Source organism: Gavia stellata, chromosome 15 (assembly GCF_030936135.1).
Source record: "Gavia stellata isolate bGavSte3 chromosome 15, bGavSte3.hap2, whole genome shotgun sequence".
NCBI classification, from domain to species: domain Eukaryota; kingdom Metazoa; phylum Chordata; class Aves; order Gaviiformes; family Gaviidae; genus Gavia; species Gavia stellata.
Window position 1 is genome coordinate 22,573,539 of NC_082608.1, and position 17,191 is coordinate 22,590,729.

Here is a 17,191-nt window from a genome sequence, read left to right on the forward strand (position 1 = left end):
CTTGAATCACTGTCAAGCTTTAGCTTTTATACAAGGTGTTGCACAGTTTAACTGTAGATAGAAAACTGAGGAACATCTGAATGAAGGGGAGAGGAGTACGAAAGCCATGAATGGTATGGTACAGATAAACAGGCCGTGCTTATTTACTCTTTTTCATGACTTCAGAGGTAGGAGACACCCAATGCAATGACCAGGCAGCGACTTAAAATAAAAGACAGATTTTTTCTTTTTTTTTCTTTTTTATCTATCTTTTTTTCTGTACACCATTTAATTGTGGAAACAATTGCCAAATGTTTTGGGTGGTGAAAGGATAAATGAGTCAAGTAGCTGTTAGATTTGTAGAGGATTTATCTGTTTAGAGAAGCCCATAAGCTAGGGAGTTAGTCTGTAGCCAACTGTCAGAATTTGAAGGTATTCTAGTAGAAATACTCTTCTAAACTTACTGGTTCTTGTAAACTTTTCATTGTCGTTTGCTACTATCAAAGAAAAGATACGGGCTAATCAATATTTAGTTTGATTTGTTACGACCATCCTTAAGTTTTACATAACTTGGCAGTTCCAGAGCAGTTACACCACTGATTCTTTCGTTGCTACTGTCCCTCCGATCCCGTTGGGGTTTTAGCTCTGTAGTACGGAAAGGGATCTTTAATCCACGTTTTGCTGTTAAATGGTTGGCTTGGGTTCCCGCTTGTCTCCTGAGAGTCATGTGTGAACATATTCGGAGAAGAACTTGCTTAATAGTTTCAAAACCCGTTTTTACAAACAACTTGCATCTTCATTTCCTTGCGGAATCCTTCCAGGTGCAGTATTTATCGCACAGGTTGAGTATGCGCCTCATTAGTTGCAGCTATCTTTATCTGCAGTCTAAGGGAGGCTCGCTGCCTATCAGCGGCACTGCTTGTTAGAAAGAACAAAGGGCTTGTAGATGTAGAGCCTGAGCTGGAACCGTCGCACCTTGAGCTTGATGAAAGCTTCCTTTGAACAAATGCTGTCCATAACACATGCTTCTGCTATATCATTCAGGCTCACTAAAAAGGATTTTATTTATAATCTTCCCTTTCCTCTTTTTTCCCAATTTCCATCACGAGCCTGTTCAGAGTAGCTGCTGGTGGTGCTAAACTGACAGAGAGCTGAGCAGGCGATCTGGGACTCGTGTGCCGTGCTCCGCGATGCCTTGTGACTGTATGAAATGTGTGTGAAGGCTGTCTCTCATTACTTTCAATGTTTTTTTAACACTGATGCAGTTTTACCTCCTAGTCTGGGATCTTGCAATACCAGAGAGAGAAGTCGGTGAGATACAAGAGTCTCAGGCTCCATCGCTTTCACGCAAACATGTCTTTCAATTACCTGCTCAGTTTATTGAAGTTATGTTACAGATGTCAGACTTTCAGCAGAGCTTTCTTTTAACTGGGCCGAGGAGTATTGTTTGTTAAACATTACTTCATGTTTGTTTTTAAAAATGATGTTTATCGTCAAACATAGTACTTGAATTATAACTAGAAACCACAGTGATGGTAGGAAGCATAAATATTTCTCAGTTTTGGGGAATGGTGAAAGGAAATACCTTTTAATGTCAGTATCTTACTAAAATGAGTAAAGGGAGGGAGATGTGAAGGTAGTTTGCGGGCTCAAGGTCCTAGACGTGGTGGTAGGAGTTACTAGGACACATCAAGTCTCCCGAACGTAGCCTCTACACCCAGGTTTATAATAAAATACTGAATCTGAGAGATGGTTGCAATGTATTGAAAGTCTGGCTGAATACCTGTACACTTTTACTCTTCAAGGTCAAATATCGTGGTATAGCCTCAAAAAAGTGCATGTATTTTTCATTGCTGGTGTTGCATTTCTTGTTCTACAGCAAATGTAAGAGATGGCAAAAATAACCCCATCGGAAAAAATTGTGCAAACCTGAAAAGGCTGAGAAACGTTGTTCTGAGACAGTAGTAAATGGAGGGTCAGGTGGACTTCTGGGCATCTCTGAGTTCGGATGGTGCATTGCACCTACGGAACTAGCATAACTGGCTGGAGCACCTGATTACCTCTGTGTTTCTGGTGAACTTTGATTTTGAAACAATAGCAATGTTTTAAAGTGGTTGATAGATAGCTATTATTAATAGTCTTCGGTCCTACTGTATTTGGGTTTCTCTGAGCGTTTGAGAAATGAAGTCTTTGTAGTGACAGAATGTGAAAATGGGGAGAAAACCAATTATCCTTAGAACTCGGTTTAGTATAGAATCGCAAATAAAGAAATGTCATTTTTATAACAACTGTATATAACAGGGTTATATGGCAAAATGAGGTTGTTTGAATTCCTTAATTGAATTTTCATACCTATCATGTTTGGATTCTTTCCAAACGTAAGCTTAGCTCGGTTTCCTGCGTGCTGGAAGATTAAAACATGGCAACATTGGATTTCTTTTTTAATTCTTAAGGTATTGTGAACAGATTGATTTTTTTTTTTTTTTTTTTTTTAATTTCTCTCCCCCTCCCCTTCTGGGTTGTTCATGAGAGAAATGTACATCTTTACCGCATATGAGAAGTATTTAAAGCCTTTCAGATGCCTTGCTGAAGGGTTTAACTGTTAGCAGAGCGGTACCCATTTATGTTCACGTACGTGCGGTTCTGTCAGTCCTTAGTTACTCTGCCTTGTCCACTGTGGTATTTTAGTAGTATCTTTTGAGTTCTTGGGTTTTTGTCTGGAGTTGACAACTGCATAGGATAGACTTTTCAGTAAGTCATTACTGGTCCATTTCTTGAAGTGACAACTACTAAATAATGTTGTTCTCTCTTTCTGAGATGTCTAAAATTGGATGCAAACAAGACACAGGATTTATACTGTCTGTCTACATTTATAAAAGTACTCTTTGAGCTGTGAATGGGGATGACTGAAACACAGCCAGGAAAGCTTTATTTGATATTTGGATGAATGCCATAAATAGAATTCAACTAACACATGCCTTTGTCAGTTGTTGAAATTCAACTTTAAAAGGATTAATTTCTCAACCCTACCCTGCTGTGCAGAATCCTGAATATTGAGATTAACAGCTTTTCTGAAGGTTAGTGGAATACTGCAGTAACTGATTTTTGTTCAGTTAAAAGGTAATTTTGCAAGCAATTTATAATACTAGCATTTTTGGTACTAATACTTGTGCTTTAACAAAATGCAAGAAACAACTTTTAGCTTTCACTTTGATTTTTTAAGTACAAGAAATAGTGATATTACAGTTGTGATAAAATTTTAATTACTTTGGTGGTTAATAATATATTACTGATCATCTTTCTTTAAAATAGAAGTGGCTGTCTTTCAGCAAACTCTTCTCTCTTCTTCACTAACATACTATAATGTGCATTTCGGTGTTGGAGTAGCAGCATTGGCAGGCAAGATTTAGATTTGACAGTGTCCAGTGCTGCGTCATCAACGCAGAGTGCTCAGATCCTCTGCTGATTCTTCAGAGTGGAGCTGCACCAACATAAACTTTATGATTAAAAAGTTTTCTAGTGCAGGCAGAACTGTGGCATCTGCCTTTCCCTATGCGCTCATGAATCATGTTGATTTAGGGTTTGCTTCTTTTGTCTGAAGCCAGAGGGAACTGGAAGGAAGATTTTCTGTTTGGCTGTGTAAAACATCCTTGTATACACTGCAGTTTCTTTGAAAACCTGCCACTGTTGCTGTAGCAGCAATATAGTTCTGCCAGTATTGACAATAACAGGAGCACCGGCGGGAAGACTTGCTTCCAGGCTTTTACTGCTTTACCGTCTACAGATACTCTGAATACAGCGTGGCAGTTAAAGAGGGAGGGAATAGTACTCTGTAGTTTGTTTCCACTGTCCTCTCTTTAGAGGTGATACTGAAATGAAAGCACCAGTACAATGTCAGGAAGCGTGCCAAGTGTCTTCATGACATACCTTCATCTGAGAGCTGTGTGAAAAATAGTGGCCCAGGTAGTGCTGGGAACTTACTCAGAATATGTTAATGTGTACAGGAACAGAAGGAAGTAGTCTTCACGTATTTTAGGTTACGCTGTCAATTTGAACCAAGTCCTCTGTTTAATCACGTTATTCTGAGACGTACTCGAAGACATGAAATAAAAGCATTGTTTTAGTAAGTGTTACCTAGTGGATTGAGCACTGGACTGCAGCCTGGGTAAGACAGATTCGATCGTGTCCTGCTGCTGGCTGGGGAGCCTTGTGACTTAACGTTCTTCCCACGACTCAGTTTCTGCATTTGCAAAAATAGGAGTAATCAGACTGACAACTTTGTAACGTGTTTAAGGTGTCTGCATTGAGGCTACGAAGTACTGTATGGTGTCCTTCTGCTCAGCTTCGCTAAGTATAGGCTTTTTCTTGCTCTTTGGCTTTTGCCATGCAGTTATGCAACAAGTATCTTTCATTCTTTGAAGAGATGCTGCATTTTATCTGTTCTTACAGATGCTCAAGTAGGGTCTTCCCTTCTTGCTCCGTATGAAACTTAAAGCTGTCTTCAGGGCTGTTTGCCTCATTTTAACTACTGCTAAGCAAGCCTGTCTTAAGTCTACTGAAGTTGCAAAGATGTTAGGAAATACAGAAACTGATAGTTTGTAATATATCATAAATCCTCTTTTGACAGATAAAGAACAAAAGCTGATTTACTCTTGATGTTGTCTATTCTTTCCTTCTTCCAAATCTTTTTTGTAACTTTATCATATAAAATCTCTGCTGTAACTTAAGCAGAGCTGCCATTGTCTGCAGTTGTGGGTGATTCTCACTTCTGCATGTGAGAGTTTGGGTCTTCTATGGAGTACTCAAAAAAGCCAACTGACCAACGAAAAAAGAAAGGAAAAACCCCCCAAACAACCCAACCCAAAACCCCAACAACAACAAAACCACCACACTGTTGTAGAAAGTGCTTCAGTGGTCACAGATTCATTTGGCCTGTGCCTATCTCAGTCTGTTTCTGTTCTGTTTTTATGCACTAGGCGCTCTGTCTGTCTTCTAGTTGCCTTTCTCACACTCTCAAAGCTTCCTCTGTTGAGCTTCTTACGGAGTCCTCGTTATCCTGCTTTGGCTTCCCGTCTGTGCAGTCCCTGTTCCTGTGGACTGCGCCAGCCCCCTTATCAGCGTGCCGTCTCATGGAGCAACAGTTCTTAAAATACACCACTGGCTTTGCGCAACTTCTGTTTCATTTGCACAAAGGTATAGGTGTGCATTCTCAATGTAGCTGTAGTAACGCTTTGTCTTCCTAACTCGGAGACAAAATTGCAATAGACTGTCTGTTTTCACTGCGGTATTTACTCCATTGGGTCCTGATGTTACTTCTCCCAGTTCAGCCTGGATGAAGCGAGAGCAGTCACTGCGCCGTGTAATGTGGAGTTTCTGCATCGGTTCTCACGCCTGTAACACTTGAGGGTGGCCCATCCTCCCTTCCCTGTGCTGTAATAACCAAACTTGTTCAGTAAATTCTTTTCCTGGGATCTGCAGGAGAACCTGTTTGTCTTCCGTGGATGTATGGAGGGAGCTGTGGGGAGGGCTAAGAGCTGGAGGGCTCATCAGCTGGCTCTTACAGGTTCTTCCTGACAGGTGGAATAGTTTGCTTCGAAGTATTCCCACACCCAAGCTTTTGTATACGGAGAAATTCATGAGGTTCACATGATACCAACATTTTGCAACAAAGCAAGGCTTTGATTAGACATTGAATACTTAGAGCTGATGTAACACTCCCCCTGTTCCCCTCACCGTCATTCTTTAAAAACTCTTTGTGAACTAAGCTATTGTGGTGGAATTGGTGGCATACAATAAACTCAACCACTAAACTATATTATTTATCGTAGACACTGGATTTCCAAGTAGAACAGAACTTCCAAGTTAAACAAACAAACCAACCACAAGGTCTTCTGGCAGATTCGAAGGCCTAGACTTTTCAGGTGTACAACAGATTTTGGTTTTAGCATCTTTTACCCACAAAGGTTTCTGAAAGATCCTCAGTTGCATATATAGTTTTATTAAAATGCAGCTACCTTTGGAGTGAGAAGTGACAGTCGGGCCCTTAGTTGACATTTGGAACCTTGGTAATACAGGTTTAGCCCAAAACTGTGTCTTAACATGGACTAATCAGCATCATAAAATCTTTATACATGTGCATATGGGTATGCGGAGACTGAATTTGTATGCTTAGCAGGGGATGTGGTGGAATATGGACACCATGATTTTTTCCTTTATAGTTTCTTTAATTTGCTGAATGTGTGTGTTCCACTTAACTTTTCTTGCCTGCCTCCTGTGTCGCAGAGGCTACTTGCAGGTTCATGTATTTCTAATTGTTTTTTAATCTTAGTTCCATGTAAACAACTCTCTTTGCCTGTTTGCTTGCTTGTTTTTTTGATCAGCTTAGAGTACATCATTAGAAGAGATTTCTGCTTGGATGCTGCCAGCTGATTAGAAGAGTACACCAAGGTTTTGTCTAATCTCTGGTGTGACTGTCATGTGCTGCAGCAAGGAAATGGCTTTGGAAGAAGCAGCCAAATCTGTACGGGTATTAAAACATGTTGAGGAGACTAGTATCAGTGGGAATCAAATGGGCAGCCATTCAGCGCAGGGAGCTTATTAAAAGACAAGGATTAACTTTGCTGTTGTTCATGAGGTCACAGAAGTGGTAAGGGATCTCCAGGATGTACCTACCCTTAAAGGAAAAAAATTCCAGCTGCAAGTGGAAAATGCCCTGTCTCTGCCTCTACTGCAAACAGCTGGGCTGCTTCTCATCATCACCCGTTTGTTGATCGTGCTCTCCTGCACAATTGCCTTTTGAGCAGGACAGCTGTCATTACCTTTTAGTCTAGGGGTGGGGATAAAAGGGGTGCTGGCGAGTAAAGGGATGCTGCTGAAGAAGCCCCCAGCATTAGAGGGGGTGAAGTCACAGGAGCAGATCACCACGGTGGAAGAGACGGCAGCTGGGCCGGGGGAGAGCCGCGGCTGTATTTCAACGACCTCCTCGAGGCTGGGTCTGGGGAACAACCGGGGGAAGTGGCATTGAAGTAGGAGTTGGAGCTGCAGCCAGGTTAAGTGATGTCTGACATCTTTGTTGTTAAGAGGAAAACTGTAGCAAAAAAAAAAGGGATTTTCCACATCACAATCAGAAATTGAGTTAGAGGCTGTTAAATGCAGTAGAAGGATGGCTTCAGCTAAAGGCAGAAACAATACTTCTTTCCTGGGTTCCTTTTTTGTATTCTTAACTGCATGTTGTCAAAAATAAACTTGAAATAGTGGGGAAATGTTGGCAGGTTAACTGGTTATTCTACTGAATTTACATCGATTGCTTAAAAAAAAAAAGGGGGGGGATTACACGCCTTAAAAGCAGAAATGGCTATTTTACTGCATATTGCTCTCTTAGTTCTACAGCAGGATTCTGTGGACCTCTAGCAGTCTGGGGTAGGTGACCCTTTCCGATGGTGGTATCAGTCTCCCTCGACGTTAGTTATGGCCTCATTTGCTAGTAGGTCAGGGCACGGTTCTCTGTCAAGTTCATAACTTGGCTTCTGTGGGCGGAAGGTCTGGGTGGCATGGCTTTGCTTCTGGTACAGAATAGCAAGGTGTAGGAAATCATTGGTATAGCTAAAGAGCATTCGCTTAAGGCGTTTGGTGGTACTGGCAAAATGAGGACAGCTGCATTGATCACGGATAAGCCTGCTGTTGCTTTTAAACATTAGAAACTGGTATTCTCTGCTGTTTTCTGTATCTGCTGTGCCCCCTGTATCACCAAGTGCTGAGTTACAAGAAGATGCTCTTGGTCAACCAACCAGAAGGTTCTCAGTTAAATTTGCTGGTAGGCTAGGAAAGCCTCAGAAAAGTTTGAGAAGGACAGACAAGTTCTTTTGTAACATCGTGAAACAGTCCTAGCACAGCGCGAGTTAATGAGGCACCAAATTACTGGAAATTGCTGTTCTTAATCTGTATAGCTGAAATTCCTATGTAGATGCAACCAAAAAGTAATTCAATATTTGTTAAATGTAGCTGCAGAAAAGTCTGACAGGTGCTGCATGTGATGGGATACTGGATCCATGTGTACTTGATTTGCTTCGTTACAGCTGAACTGATTATTTGCAACTACTTTCATCAGCTATTTTGGGGAAACTACTTCTCTTTCCTCTTCCTGCCTTCCGTTCTCTGGAAGTGACAGCATCTATCTCCATTTCAGTGTTAAACTGGTGTTATTTAACAAGAGACCTTTTACTTGAAAGTGGCTTCTGTTCTGACCATAGGAGGTTACCTGAAATTCTGAAATGAGAATTCTCCTTTTTCATTAGGAGGGAGAACACACTCCATGGTGACAATACTTACGCTTTGGAAAAAGCAGGGCTTTCTTTGGGCCGTGTCCAAGCTGCAGTGACTTCTCACAGCATCTTACAGTCGTCTTACGCTCCCAAACAGGAAGCAGTTGTGTTAAGTTGTGTTCGCTTTGCTTCCATAAGCTTCGCTGCTGTGTTCCGAAGAATAAAGTCTAAGTAAAATCACAGTTTCCTAGTCAGTGAGGAGGAACCTAATGTTCCTGGTCAGAAGGCATTGTGTGTTTCTAAAAGGTCCTTTGATACCGTGATGATGAGAATGGTTTCAAAGTTTTTGTATTTTTTGGTGGTGGTGATGGGGAAAGGCTGGAGTACTTAAATTTTGCTGTAAGCCCAGATGCCTGTAATTTAGCCTGGTTAGTCTGTGTGTAGAAATCTAAAAACATTCCTACAAAAGGGGCAACTGTGTCAGTGCACTGAGGTGAGGTGAGTAAAATAGGAGGAGAAGGAGCACTTACAAATTTCAGTTTTCCATCACAAACCACCAGCCTCTTGTAATTCCACTGCAATATCATCACATCAGCTTCACCCTCTGTTTCCTACCTTCTCTGAGTTACTTTGCCTAAATCTTTCCGAGGCCTCTCCTCTCTCCCCTCAAAGACAGACCTCCTGTCACCAGCTGCTGGGACTCATCCACATACATGTTGACCCAAGGATATATTTTTGGGCAGGCCTATCGTAATGCATCCAGCCCTTTTGCACATAGCTTTTGTTCAGTTCTTTTAACTTAAAGTAAACTGATCTCAGTTGTGTGTAGCAGTTTCCACTAGGCGAGAATCCCTTCCAGCAGTGTTGTACATCCTCTTGTGTATCTTCAGGATCTGTTGCTGCTCTTGCAGTTCTTTGGGAAAAGTGGCGGTGAATACCTTTCACTTGAGACTGGATGCTGGCTCGGTTCCCGCTGATAGCCAAGTGAACTGGAATGCTTATTGTTTGGCTCGGCTGCGCTGGTTTTGATGTGCTGCAATAACAAGCAATTCCGGTATCATATTACTTGATTATTTTTCATTAATATTTCAATTCTGCATGTTTTGTGCAGTTTCAAGCAGTACACTGACAAAATCTTCTCCCCAGGTTTAAAATTCTGCGGTGTTGGATATTGACCTAATGTTTGATGCTGTTCTGGTCAGTATAGCCATGTGAAATACAATTTTCTGAACTGTCAGTATAACTGGCAGGAAGATCAAAGTTACAAGCAGCTGATCTCAGATGAGAGATTATAGGGGTAGGATAATCGGATAAAGGGCAGCTGAAGAAATTTCACACTTAAAATACTTTTTGTAAACCTGCCCGTCCCCGTGTGTCCTTGATTCGGCAGTAGAATTTGTGAAGCCTGGGCTCCTCTGGTTAGTCTAGTGGAGGTATTTTGAGGGAAGCTACAAGATTCGGAAGTTTACTGTAAATAGGATGTCTGATAACTGATTGCGTGAATGCAGGTGAAGGTTTGTATGTGGAAATGAGTGAGTGCTACTCTCGGCTGATCATAAGTATTTTGTTACTTTGTGTGTTGATCTTGTTTATATTTCATAATAACAGTATTCCTGGAATACGTGTTCCTCTCTTCCTATATGGAGAAAGAAAGTGTGTTTAGCGGAGGTGTTGGGTATAAATGGAGCTACTTCTAGCAAAAAACCCGGGAACTTGGGATCAACTAATATATTGGTCAAGGGGATTTGAAATGAGCAATAGGTTACAAGACACTTCGTGCTGTCAGCTGGCTGAAACTTGACTCAACACAGTGGCTGCTGAGAACAGGAATTTTGTCTACTTTTTTTTCCTTGCTAATTAGACAGAAATATGTAACGATGCTGCATTTTTATTTTTGCCTTCAAATGTAATACTGCATGTACATAACAGCCTTTTCTTTTTTGTGAGTGTTTTCCACATGAATAAACATAAAATCATAGCAGAAAATTTCATATACTTAGTGTCCGCGTGTGTATGCACACGTGTAGAACATGGTGATGGAGATGAGCTGATCAATAGGGGAGGGAGCTATTTAAATACGATGCCAGGGGTGGAGAGAAACTGTATCCTCTGGAGAAGAATTAGTTTCCTTGCAACAACTCTAATCTTTCTGGAATTTGTCAGTTTTTGCTTTAATGCTATTTATAGTGCAGCGTATATAAACATTGGCCTGTGTTTAGGTGAAAACACAAAGTTTCATTTGAAGTCTGATTTGTGAAGAGCAGGTTTGTTGCGGCAAGCTTTCTTAAAGGTTCCCAAACAATTTCACATTCCTCAGAAGTGTTGAAGTGATAGCTCCTAGTAATGCAGTTCACTAAAGATGTGTTTCAGACTATGAAGCTACATCTGTTCTGAAGAAAAGCCAGGAGTTTTTTGTTTTTTGTTTTTTGTTTTTTTTTTTAAAGTTTGGATTTGACCTTAAACTTCTGCCATGTGTTCGTAGAATCTCTGAATGGCTTGGGTTGGAAGGGAGCTTTAAACATCGTCTAGTCCAACCCCCCTGCAGTAAGCAGGGACATCTTCCACTAGATCAGGTCGCTCAAAGCCCCGTCCAACCCGACCTTGAATGTTTCCAGGGATGGGGCATCTACCACTGCTCTGGGCAACCTGTGCCAGTGCCTCACCACCCTCGGCGTAAAAAATGTCTTCCTTATATCTAGTCTGAATCTACCCTCTTCTAGTTTAAAACCATTACCCCTTGTTCTATCACTACAGGCCCTACTAAAAAGTCTGTCCCCATCTTTCTTATAAGCCCCCTTTCAGTACTGAAAAGCCGCAATAAGGTCTCCCCAGAGCCTTGCCTTCTCCAGGCTGAACAACCCCAACCCTCCCAGCCTGTCCTCACAGGAGAGGTCTTCCATCCTTCTGATCATTTTTGTGGCCTCCTCTGGACCCACTCCAACAGGTCCATGTCTTTCCTGTGCTGTGTTAATACCATGGCGTTGATCTCTTGTCCTCCTCGTGTGCTACCCAGCAGACCTCCCATGTTTTTCCTCGCTCCTATTTGGGACTTTCTCACGCAGTATTTCTCAGGCTGCTGGGAGGGGAGGGGAGCCATGGGGAGCCATGAGAGCAGAGGGGGAGGTAGGCCTGGAAGAACTCGGGGGGCAGAGGAGGCATTGATGGTGGCCAGGGCTGTGCTATCTGTTTTGAACCGTCATGGTGCTGTTTGTTCTCCTCTTCCACCACACTTGTGTTCTCTTGGCTGCACCTCACAGTGACTTTCTGATAGCAGTGTTCCCTTCCCTCCTAATAGCTTGCTCCGTCCGCTCATATTTACAGCTCTCAAGGCTAATGCCAGCTTCTTTTCTGAGCATAGGGTGTATCTTCAATTTGAGGTGTGGTATCCAAGTGTATCGGGGTAAAAACTGGGTGTCATATTTTAGACCATGTTTCAAGTAGTTTGGTCTCTTTAACAATGAAGCATGAAATTAAAGATTTGCTCTTAACGGTCTCATGATGTTTGGGAATGTGTTTCAATTCTAAGGGTAGCTTTTCCTTCCCTCCTCTTTATCATATTGTTAGAATTATTCACAAAGATTATAATTGTCCTTGTTGTGGATTACTGCTAAAATTACAGAATCACAGCATCACTAAGGTTGGAAAAGACCTGTAAGATCATCAAGTCCAACCATCACCCCAACCCCACCATGCCCACTAAACCATGTCCCACAGTGCCACGTCCACACGTTCCTTGAACACCTCCAGTGATGGTGACTCCACCACCTCCCTGGGCAGCCTCTGCCAGTGCTTCACCACTCTCTCAGGAAAGAAATTTTTCCTAATATCCAGCCTGAACCTCCCCTGGGGCAACTTGAGGCCGTTTCCTCTTGTCCTGTCACTTGTCACTTGGGAGAAGAGGCCAACACCCACCTCCCCACAACCCCCTTTCAGGTGGAGCGAGAGCGAGAAGGTCTCCCCTCAGCCTCTTCTTCTCCAGGCTGAACAATTATGTGTTCCCTGAGAACAAACATGCTGTGGGAGTTTTGGATCTGAGTATCCCTTTGGAGTACCAAACTTGACAGAACCTTCGTCACATTTGAGAGTTAAAAATAAATTTCTTAAACAAAAAAAACCCCAACAACCCAACCCAGAAAGAAAAGCTCACTCTTCCCTAATAACTTAGCTTTTGGAAATGAGGCTTTGTCATCAACACCAAATGTCTCATGAGTCACGACAGGATGATGATGATGAGCAACTCCCTCCTCAAAGAGGACTTCTTGAGAGTCAACAGAAAGGCATGAAAATGTAGGTGTATATTCAACATATATATATAAAAATATAAAGGTTTCTATACTTACATGCACATACACACATGCTGTGTTACGATCCCTCATTTTGGGGCCCGTCACTAAACTTTTTGCATAACAGAAATCCTTGGCGAGTTGCTTCCAGTGTCTTAGGTGTAAAAGAAAATTGAGCATAAGCAGAGCTGCCCGTCAAGTGACTGCAGCAGCTTTACATGTTGCTGCTACTCCTCTGGAGGCAGCAGCCTTCCCCGCTCTGGCACCGTGAAGTGTGAGTTTCTTAGGTGGCTTAGGAGGAAGAATTTGTTGCAGGGTGTGCTTTCAGCTAAGATCACTTTTTGTCAACAAAGCTGAACGGGCATAATTTTCCATACGAGAGGTTGTGACAGATACCTTGGGTGGTAATTACAGTGCAGCAGCTGCTCCAGCACCGAACGTCTGCCTATGGCTGGTTTTCCGACAGAAGTGAGCTTGGATTTTACTCACCTCCTGTAGGTAGTAGTACCCGTGCCAGCCAGAGTAAAGGGATTGCTGGCTGCAGGGGCAATAATACTTAGAGGCACAGGGATGTCAAGTGGAGAAGTGCCCTCTCACATCATAACTGTATTTTTCTTCGGCTGGTATTTGCACTATTCATTGTTGGGGCAAAATCTGAACCTTTCATTCTTCAGTCTCTTGAATCAAGATACTCATCCTGAAGAAGATTTGTAGTTCAGCAGAAAATAGACCCACACACATCTTGCAGTTTCCAAACGCCACGTTTTATTTGGAGAATTTTTTGTCGTATTGATGGATATGCCAGGGGCCAAGCTTATGGGAGCCATTCAATGTGGAAATAAGTAAACATTTTCTCTGAAAACTGCTTGGGATTTTGTGGTTCACAGAAGCTTTCTCAGAATGCAGCGTGACAAATAACAAACATCTGCAAAATATGCAGCGCTGGCTGCGTTTCTGTGCTTGCGGAGCATGAAGTTACGCTGGCTTGTTTCTAGAAAGGTGCGAACACACGTTTCGGTCTTTCATGTAACTTCCCGGGGCTTTGTACATGAGGACTGACTTGACAGCCTATGAAAGAAAATGGAGAACCGAGACTGCGAATCCCCGGTAGCGAACAGCATAAGTACGTTAAGAGGGTTCTCGCTGTAATGCTTCTGTGTATTAAACCGTGTGTGAATCTACGATGACACCTGTTGATAAACTGTATTGTCCTTATAGTGCCGGTGCAGAAACTGCCTGACAGTGACTGTTTGAAGAAGTAACCGGGCTTCTTCGCTTCCCAGTTCTGGATTTTACACTGTCCTCTCTGTTGGTAAAGCTGTGAATACAACTGCATAGAGTCTTACATGCTGCTAGATCAAATGTGCTCCTTTTTGCAAGCCAGGTAATGCACAGCCTCTCTGCTCTTCAGTGGATGGCTCAGCCAGAACTTGACTAGTAGATTTTTAAGGTTTTTTTTACCCAGAGTAGGTAACAGTTGATCTTTTAAGTGCCCTGTTTGTTTCTGCTGCTCTAGGAGTGAATACCTATTGCATCTCTTTCCCGTGAATTTAGCTCTTGTGGTTCACTGGCGTATATTCAATACAATAAAAAAAATTCTCTACTTCCTTCACCTTCCTCAGACATTCTTGTTCAAGTATCAGTAACTTCTTTTTGATTATTTAGTCAATGGATTTTCTTTTTCATTGTACTTTCTGCACTCCCTTCCCATCTTAAAATAGAACCGTGCCTTGATAGACCCCTTTTTTACCCCTCGTTGGCTCAGCAGGCATAAGGAGATAGTCTTTGGCTAGTAACAATTTTAAATGCAATTTAGTTTGGTTTTTAATTTTTGAATTGGATTCAAGTCTGTATGTACGTGCAACTTCAGTAAAAATTGTAAGATAGAAAAATAAAGGCATGATTAATCCTCTTTTATTAAAGGTGAAAATTTAGAGTATGTTTAAACTATATAAGTGCTTATACACACAAAGTACACAGCACTCCTGCTTAATGAAGTGTAATACGGTTATCATATCACTGAAAAAGAACTAATCTTTTTTGAAAAAGTAAATGAAGTATAAAATGAGAAGCATCATTGTAACCATATCTTTAAATAACCAATTTCAAACTGGTCTGATTTATTTCACTGTGAAAGCTGGTTTTGTGGTGTTGAAAATCACTACTTCAGAAGACTGAGAAGTCAGGCCTTAATAGCAGAGGAAAAAGTTAATTTTAAAAAGGGAACTCATCTTTGAGGGAAATGCTAATGCAGCTCTTCCTCATAGTAGAACAGGAGCAAAAGTATGAACTAACGTCTGTCCTCTTTTCCTTTTGTACCTCTTAAGATCTTCAGTAAGCACAAGGAAGTATTTTTTTTCCCCCAGATTGTTCCAAAGAGTAAAACTATGAATTTACAGTTAGTTAACTTGAGCTGTCTCAAGACATTTTACTTGTGTACGTTGTCTCACCGTTACGGGTAACCCTTGCAGAAAACCTCTGCAGAGATTTCTGCTTGGGATTTGGATGGCAACCTCTGATTACCAATATTTTGGTTATCAGCTTCATTAAAAAAATGTTCTGTTTTGTTCATTTGTCACGGTGCTGAAAAGTTAGTTCTCCGCAAAGTGGGTGTAACTGGGGGGGAGAAAAACCAAAAAATCTTGCTGCAGATGGGAAGAAGTTTGATGGGCTGTGGAGCCAACTCCAGTTACACCTCACCACCAGTTCGCAGCCGCTGTTGGTAGTTGCTTGTGATTTTCTGCACAACAGACAAGTAGTAGCCTGTAAACAGCATTAAAGTTTTCTTGGGCTTGTTTTATGCCAGTTAGTGGTGGGAGTATTTGCACTCTTACCCAGTACGGTAACTGTTCTGGTTTATGGCATAACCAGCATTTGGTATGTGTTATATTTTTAATACAATTATACGTTGCTGGGTGTGTATATACCTGTGCGTTTGCCTTGAGTATGTTTCATTTTTTACAGGGCCTAATGCCGATAAAGCTTTTTAGTTAACAACTCTGTGGGTTTTCTAATTTTTGTAGAATTGCTGTGCAAATATATTTTACTTTAGGATCAATGGGGTATAATTGTTGCTTCGGGGGGGGGAGAACTTTAAAAATGCACATTGAGTTTTCCATATCTGTCTCAGGCACCTAAATAATACATATAAAGGAATTTTAAGTTCTGTGGTGTGGAGTTGTTGACTCAGTTTATAGCTGTTCATCTAGGTTACTTGCATCTCCAGACCGGGTGTTGGAAGCAATGCATCTTTGGTGTATCCCCTGGAAGAGGTGCGCTTACAGCTGTGTGCTCGTGTCTGAGTGGAGTTGTTATCTCAGAAGAACTCCGTGATATGTTCTCAGTCGTTGGGTACAGCGAGACGCCAAAGCAGCCATCTGACTGTAGGCAGTGACTTGCTTTGAAGCATCAGCAAGCATGGAGAAGCAGGTTGAATGTGGGGCTGTTGACTTCACTCCTTGCCTCTTGGCTGCTGAAGCTCTGTCAGGTGAGCTGCGTGGTGGCCATAGCTGTTCCACAATAGAGAAGTTGCCAAAAAATTTCGTAGAGGTTGTACTGGGAGAGCGGTGAAGCACTGGAACAGGCTGCCCAGGGAGGTGGTGGAGTCACCATCGCTGGAGGTGTTCAAGGAACGTGTGGACGAGGCACTGCGGGACATGGTTTAGTGGACATGGTGGGGTTGGGGTGATGGTTGGACTTCATGATCTTACAGGTCTTTTCCAACCGCAGTGGTTCTGTGATTCTGTGATACTGCTGCACAGATCTGCCACAGTTACGTCAAAGAGCTTTCTGTGTAAAAGGGACTGGCACTAGACATTCTGTTAGTGGAGACTGCTTTCTTTGGAGCATCTGCATGAGTTTACAGAAGAGTTTGAAGCAAAACCCAAAAAGTTGCAGATAAATGGAAGTAAGGGATCTTACGTAATAAGAATTGACACTTTTGGGAGGACTTTATAGGATATTCTGCGGATGGCGGTGTTAAATTAGTCTCTTTTTCTTTGGAAGTCAGTTGTGCAGTTTGAATTCTGAGAACAGATTTGTCTTATTCTTGCGTGATTCTGCCCCTTCATTCTAAATGAGTACAGTTTCCGTGGAAGATCATGAACTATTTCTTTGTTTGAACAAATCTGTGTCCTTTTGTTTCGGTCTTCAGAATGCGTGTCTTAATGTTTTTGTGGTTTGTTTGTTTTCTGAAATAACTTTATTCTGTGATATTAAGATCTCCAGGTGCTTGATGTTAACTTTTCCAGAAGGTTCTGAAAAGGTTGGATTATCGTTCATCTCTTTTAGGCAAAAACATTATTACTTTTCTCTTACAGAACATGAATACATTTTTGATTAAATCTTTTTTGTTTTCCCTCTGTTCAACAGAATCTGTCTATGACCTTCTCCCAAAGGAGCTGCAGTTACCACCTTCCAGAGAAACATCTGTAGCATCCATGAGCCAAACAAGTGGTGGCGAGGCAGGTTCGCCGCCTCCAGCTGTAGTTGCTGCTGGTAAGCATTCTCATTTATTCAGTTGCTTTGTTAAGGTTTGTAACATTCTGGCCAACATGAACAGTGCTGGCAAAGTTTTGATTGTAAAAAAGAGCTTGTGGAGAAGTAACAGAGTTCATTCTAGGAGAATTTAGGTAATAGAAATTAAGCTAAACTGGGTGATCTAAATTA

General features: G+C 41.8%; 1 protein-coding gene across 1 annotated transcript in view; it reads left to right on the plus strand.

The window, feature by feature from the left end:
* The window catches only part of NFAT5 (nuclear factor of activated T cells 5), a 69,267-nt gene that overhangs the window by 9,967 nt on the left and 42,109 nt on the right, over positions 1-17,191 (plus strand). Inside the window, exon 2 of the mRNA XM_059824803.1 lies at positions 16,895-17,020. Coding sequence (XP_059680786.1) covers positions 16,895-17,020 — 126 coding nt within the window. The remainder of the gene's footprint in view (positions 1-16,894; positions 17,021-17,191) is intronic.